The sequence below is a fragment of the Pteropus vampyrus genome, unplaced genomic scaffold, assembly GCF_000151845.1.
Source record: "Pteropus vampyrus isolate Shadow unplaced genomic scaffold, Pvam_2.0 Scaffold6, whole genome shotgun sequence".
Classification (NCBI taxonomy): domain Eukaryota; kingdom Metazoa; phylum Chordata; class Mammalia; order Chiroptera; family Pteropodidae; genus Pteropus; species Pteropus vampyrus.
Window position 1 is genome coordinate 1,388,533 of NW_011888787.1, and position 6,774 is coordinate 1,395,306.

Sequence of the window (6,774 nt, forward strand, 5' to 3'; positions counted from 1 at the left end):
GACTCATGATGTGGCTTTATCGTGTGACTTGACATGTTGGCATGGCACATGGGTGTATGAGCTGCTGGAGTGGCCAACACTCATGTACTCAGGTGTGTCCCAGAGGCCTCAGGAGACGAGCATGGCGGAGGGCCGACTGCACGCCCACTTCTCCGTCCCCTGTCCGGGCCACCTGGCAAGGGCACGCACACCTCCGTAGCCCTTAGGGCTTCTTCTGGGTTCTAGGGCGTCTCCTGCACAGGCCTGGGCAAGACGTAAGTAACACAAAGGAGCTGGGCTTCCCCAGGGGCTCTGCTGAATCTCTGCTGATACCAACCCCCTTTCACCCGCCACTTGCTGACAACATTTAATAGCGTGTACCCGCCCACCGCCCCCGCTCCCCATCGCACTGTAAGTTGTGGGCAGTGTAAGCGCACAATTCAGTGGAAAGGTGAAAGCTTTCACGTCGTCGGTCTATCTGGTTTCAGCGGCCTGGTGACTTACCGGGTTAGTGTGGCTGTGAACGAGTGTCCCTAACGGTGAAACAGGAATTCCTACCTCACAGGTGTCTGGCGAGGATTAAATGAGGTGAAATATGTCAGTCATATGTTTCGTGCCTGAAACATAGTAGATGCTTAGACAATCTTAGTTCTCACTTCCAGAACCTTCTGCCCACCTCAGTTCCATGTCTTTTCTAATAGGAAATTGGCAATACCTGGAGATGGAGGTTCCAGAATGGAGAAAGGTATGTATTCACACAACCACAACTTCCTCCAGATTAAAACATTTATTCTCGTCATTGAGTTGTATGAAGGAATAGGAATTAAAAAGAAATTACTTTACAATTAACAAAAGAAATGGAACAGGTCAACATCTACGTTAAAGAGGCCCGACTAGCTCCAAATCAGCAACTGAGACTTTGGGTCCAGCAGCTGCAGTAAATCACCTCGTCTGTCATCTGGGGGCGGGTAGGGCAGGAAGTTTCCGGTTGGGCTGGTGCCCGGGGAGGAGGAAGACAGTAAGATGGCCATCTTGTAGAAGGGATGTTGTGGGACCTGGGCTCCTGCCCGTGTTGCTTTCTGTATGAAGCTGGAAGGGGAGAGCTTGATGGACATCTCCTGACAATACCCACAGCCACATCCTCGTCACCCCGGTTCAGTGGGTCTTCGTTTTCAGGGTCTCCTTGTGCTGGCGCACCAGGGAGCTGATCCACTCCATGGTTTTCTGCTTGGCTTTCTCCCAGCTGAAGAGGGGCTCGTACCCCAGGTCTCGCTGAGCTTTCTTATAGGAAAAGGTGTATACGCTATTTAACGTTGTCAGCAAGTGGCGGGTGAAGGGGGGTTGGTATCTGCAAACTGGACGGAGCAGGAGGCTCACCAGCTCCAGCAGGAAAGCATGCCAGTACTGCAGGAACAAGGGAAGGCTCACTCTGGAATCGAGGCAGAAGCCCAATTCTTTGCTCAAAGCGTAATTGAGGTTATCATAGCTTTGGTGAGGTGTGTCATCTGCGATATAGTAGAACTGCCCTCGGATGTTTGGGGCCTTCTTGGGGTCCCGCAGGCCCCTCAAGGCTAGGATGTGGGCCCAGGCCACATTGCCAACGTAGACCGGGTTGACAAAGGAGAGCTTGCTGTTACATGGCAGGATGCCGTTGTTCTTCAGGGCCTGGCTGATAAAGTGATAAAGGAATAAGCTTCCTTCCCCATAGATATACGTGGGCCTTAAGGCACAAGTGTGCAAGGTGCCACCATTCTGAAGAGTCCACCCGTCAGCTTTCAGGGTGGCCTTTTCGGCCAGCTTTTTGCTCAATGGGTATGGAGCAGACCACACTGTTTCGTAATGTTCTTCTTCGCTAACATTATGCATAGCCTTCCTGTAGGAGTTGGGCCCAGCCACCTTTATGGTGCTGGTGTAAATGAAGATGGGCACGCTGGCCTGGGCGCAGGCGTCCAGCAGCATCTCCGTGCCTGCCCACAGGGAGCACGCTGTCAGTGTCAGAGAAAAACCCAAAGGGCCAGCCACACCGACAGCCCATGCGTCCCCCCACAATCCCCACCCACCACCCCCGCCCCAAGGGAGGGGGGCCCTGCAGACCAGGACTGAATTCTTCTTTGCCTCTGGCTCAGAGCTGACCACACTAGCGCCACGGGAAAATGCACAGATTAAAAAGAGACCAACATCCGGGTTCTGGAGAGTGAGACTTCCTAGGCTTTTAGATCGCGTGGCCCCGCGCGCATACGCCTGCTTATGGGAGAGAGCGGGGGGTCGCCGCCTTACATTCTGCTGGGGAAGGTCACCCTACCACCTCCTTAAAGACAAGCTGTTTTAAATTTAAAAATTAGGAGGCCGTACTCGGAATGCGACAGCCCTGGTCCTTATGCAGAAGACGGCTGAAAGGCCCCCATCTCAAACACACACACGCCCGGAGTTGCATACAGGTGATGTGCGCTCTTAAATACATGTTGTTTCTATTGTTCTCTCTCTCTTTCTCTCTCTCTCTCTCTCTCTCTCTCTCTCTCTCTCTCTCTCTCTCTCTTTTTCTCGGACCAATACAATAAAAACGTAGTCACAAGAACCTTTCTTTCCTTCTCCAAGAGTCACTGAGCTGAGCGAATGATTAGTGGGTAGTGAGGAGAAGCTGGAGCTCCAGATTCTGTGCCGGATTGTGTGTTCCCTAATCAGGCCGCTCGTAATTCTGGCTGTGACTCCCAGGTATGAAAAGTGGGGATGACAAAGCTGCTTCTACTTAGCCCTGTGTGCTGAGCCTGGCGGAGAAACGGGAAGAGGAGCGCCCTCTGGCGGTAATACCTATAATGGGGGGACCTTGGATGATCCTTTTAGCTGGGTAGAGAACTCAACTCACTGAGGTATTTTATTATCCAGGGCAACTTCCCTATCAGAAAGAAGGAATTTCCTGGGCAAAACGTCATTTTTTTTTTTTGCATTAAAAAAAAAAAGAACCCTTTTAAAGTCTTTGTGCAATTTGATTTTGGGGAGAGACAGCCTCATTAAAAAACAAAAACAAAACCTTAAATCTAGAGGTGGAGAATATTTGGAGCTAAGTACTAAGTACGTCGTAAAGTACTTTCTAAACCTGAGGGTGATACTGATTTCTAACACTTGTCAGGGATTTCAGAGCTGTCATTAGGAGCTGTGGGGAACAGGATTAAGAGAGGGACTGAAAATTAAGAACTGGCAACTCTTAGCAGCCTCCTTGCAGTGTGGGGGTGGCTAGGAGTGTGTGTGACTCAGTAGAAACTACCAGAAGGGATCTTTTTTGACATTGTGCTATTACTGGCTGGAGACCCAAGGCAATAAGCTTTTTTAGCAAAGGAGTCTCTGAGTAGACTAACTTTGGAGGGCGGGGCATGGAAGACAGACAGGCTAGGGGGCTGGGGTGCTGTGGTCCTCGAGAGACTGGCCTCCAGGGATCAGAGGGGTGCTGTAACATGGCAAACCGATAAGGGATTTACGCTTAACCCTTTAACGAATGCGTCCAGATTTTTAGATTGGAAAGCCATGATTCAGAGTCACCAAGCATTTAAGGTTTGAGGATCTACGGAGTGGGTAGTTTGGGCACCTGGCTAGGAACTAGTCTTTAAGAGCGGGCCTGGTAGTGAGCTGAAGAAATGCTATTATGGACAATGGGAAACTGTTACTGTTAAGATAATACCATGGGAAGGCAAGCACTGGATCAGTCTGTAGTGCGAGACCACCACGAACCAGCTCTGCTAGTTCTTTGGAGAAGATTCCTTCTGTGGGAAGGTTCTAGAAGTTCTCATTCCCCTTGGAGGTGCTGTGTGGAAGCCCTGCCCGAAGGGAGCCGGCCCAGAGCCATGGCCCGTCACCTGTGACTGACGGGCCATGTCACAGAGCTCTTCATTCGTGGCCCTGCTGTGTGACCAGCACCTTAGAGCCACACAATGATGACTAAGGAGGCCCCTGTCAGGTCTGGTTCGGGCCCAGGGGAAGCAGGAGGTGGCTGGGAAGCCAGTATAAGGCTGGGGTTTAGTCCACGTTTGGCTAGAGAAAGAGCAGAAGAAAGAGCTTATTGTGGCCTTCGCAGTCACATAGGTGTGGGTTTCAATTCTAACTCTCCCTCTCTGACCACGGGTCCTCGGCCTTTCTCGGCCTCAGTTTCTCATCTAAAAACCTGAGGCAAACAGCCTTGACTCAGAGCTCATGGGGCTTCTCCCTCGCCCCTTACCCCGTTTTCTCAGCCCCACTTGCCCACCCCGGCCCCTCTCTTCATCGGGGTGCTGTACCTTTCAGGTTGACCCTCATGACGGTCTCTTGCGGAATGCCATTATAGACGTCGATGATACAGGCGGTGTGAATGACGGCCGACATGCCCTGGCAGGCTCCCCTCACGCACTCCTCATCGAGAATGTCGCCTTCCAGCAAGGTCAGCCTGATCTTGCTCTGGAGCTCTGTGTGGACACCATGAGGTCATTGGAAGGCTTTCCGGATCTGGGGTTTCCTGACAAAGGTGGCATTTTACCCCGGTTTCCGAGGACAGGCAGATTGGGGGGACGGTGAAGAAGGGGACACAGGAGTCAGAACATGCGGTGTTCACGGGGAAGGAGCAAATGCCTGTTTCCACCCCCATCTCATTCCAATAAAAGAATGTGAGCGGTTAGGACTCGCGTGTGCCTGGAGCGCGAGATGCTGAAAGAGACTCGTGAGAAGGTCGTAACGTTTACCGAGAGCAGGATGCTCACGGAGGAGAGTGGATGTGCGGGGAGAGAATTCGAAGCTAGTTCCGTAGAGAGTGAGGGGTCACGAATGGATTTGGAGTAAGTGGAGCAGAGCGGAGGTGCAGGAAGCCGCCCCTGGCCACGGCGCGTAGAGGGACCGGTGTGGAGAGGAAGCAGGGTGGCCGGGGGATTCCCCGGGACGTCCACGCCGCGGTTCGGATGAGAAGGGCTGAGACCAGGGTCCCAGCAGTGGAAACAGAGAAGGGGAGAGAGATGCAGAGTATGACTCTCAGACCTCACTCGACAGGTTCTGGTCCTTCCTGGAGGTGGGCTGAGAGGAAGGGGAAGAGTCCAAGGCATGGGTGACCAGAGGGACAGTGGAGCCAGTGACGGGAGACTTAGGCTGGGCCCACGTTCTCGGTAGACACCATCGAAAGCAGATGTCATTGGTGGGGTTGCAAACTGATGCAGCCACTAGAGAAACACAGGATGGCGGTTCCTCAAAACATTAAAAATAGAAGGACTTTATGACCCAGCAAGCCCACTTCTGGGTATTTACCTGAAGGAATCCAAAACACTAATTGGAAAAGATATATGCATCCCTATGCGCACTGAGCTGTTATTTACAGTAGCTGAGATATGGGAGCGGCCTGGGCGTTCGTCAGTAGATCACTGGGACAGACACACCGTGGAATATTACTCGGCCACGAAAAAGCGACATCTTCCCATTTGCGACAACATGGATGGGCCTAGAGGGTATTATGCTAAGTGAAATAAGCCAGAGAAAGACAAATACCATACGATTTTGCTTCTGTGTAGAAACTAAAACAAACAAACAAAACAGAAAGAGGCTCACAGATACAGAGAACAAACTGATGGTTGCCAGATGGGGGGCAGGGACGGGGGGCTGCACGAAAAAGCGAAGGGATTCAGAAGTGCAAACTGGCAGTAAAAATCGTCACGGGGATGTGAAATGCAGCATAGGGAACACAGTCAATAATATTGTAATAACGATGCATAGTGCCAGGTAGATACCAGAATTATTGTGGGGATCACTTCGCAAGTTATATAAATGTCTAACCACTATGCCGTATACCTGAAATGAACGTAATATTGAATGTCGACTGTATTTAAAAAAATGTTTTTTTAAATTAAAAAAGTAGCAGATATCAGTGCTGAAATGAGTCAGCCACCGAGGGACGAAACTTCTGGCTGTCTAGCCAGAGTCAGCGGATACAATCGGGGCCCTCGGCTGCTCGCAAGTCCACAGGAAGTGGCACTGCCTCGAATCAGTCTGCGAAATGGCACCGCGCTACACGCGGTTTGGATGACCGCCCTACGCTTCTTTTGTGCTTTCTACGGCACAGTCGACGCACACAGTTTTCTGATTTTCTTTCACAGGTATCTCATGGGATAGGGGTTCTGATTCCCCACTTGCAGAGAGACAAAGGGGGAGGTCTAAGTCACACCTGTAGTGATGACTCCGCCTGCCCCGGCCGCCAAGCTTCGTTCACTTTACCCCATCGCCCAAGTGCAGGACTGGCCCTTTTCTGGGGCAGAGCAAGGAGCAGACCATTGAATTGATATTGACAGCGGGGGCCAGAGAACAGTTAAGAGAGAAATTCAGAGGAAAAATTCAGGGCTGGAGAATTTCCTTCCTGGGTTACAGCTTGGAGCCACCGTCTGCTCTCCGTAAGCATCTGCCAAGTTTGCTCTGTCCCCAGCCCCTTTCCACTGTCCTGCAAGGCCCAGAAGGCTCCAGGGTGCGGGGAGAGGCCAGGATAAAGCTGCTGGGAGTCAGCCAGAGAGCAGAATTTTCTGAGTGTGCCCTGACCTCTGCCCTCTCCCTTCCCCTCCTCTGCCTTTTCCTTTGCTGCTGACTTCAGCGGCCTTGCTCAGAGGGGTTGATATGTCGCCGGAAGGGGGGCGGGGTGGGGATCCAAAGCCGAGACAGGGGAGAACTCCTGCCCCTGGAAACCAGAGCGGGTGCTGTGGACTGGACAGGCAATGTGCAGTTAACTGCCAGTGCAGTGTGAGCTGGGTGGCAGGGAGGCCTCGAGAAAAGCCACCAGGCCAACTAGTGGTTAGGAACACAGAT

At 51.9% G+C, this 6,774-nt stretch overlaps 1 protein-coding gene across 4 annotated transcripts in view; it reads right to left on the reverse strand.

The window, feature by feature from the left end:
- Positions 1-751: 751 nt before the first annotated feature.
- The window catches only part of LOC105296358 (3 beta-hydroxysteroid dehydrogenase/Delta 5-->4-isomerase-like), a 23,741-nt gene continuing 17,718 nt past the window's right edge, over positions 752-6,774 (reverse strand). For all 4 annotated transcript variants that reach the window (XM_011366408.2, XM_023535368.1, XM_023535361.1 and 1 more), the window contains 2 exons: positions 4,245-4,409; positions 752-1,946 (listed from right to left, as the gene is read on the reverse strand). In XM_011366408.2, the coding sequence (XP_011364710.1) occupies positions 1,135-1,946; positions 4,245-4,409 (977 nt within the window). In that variant the 3' untranslated portion in view covers positions 752-1,134. The remainder of the gene's footprint in view (positions 1,947-4,244; positions 4,410-6,774) is intronic.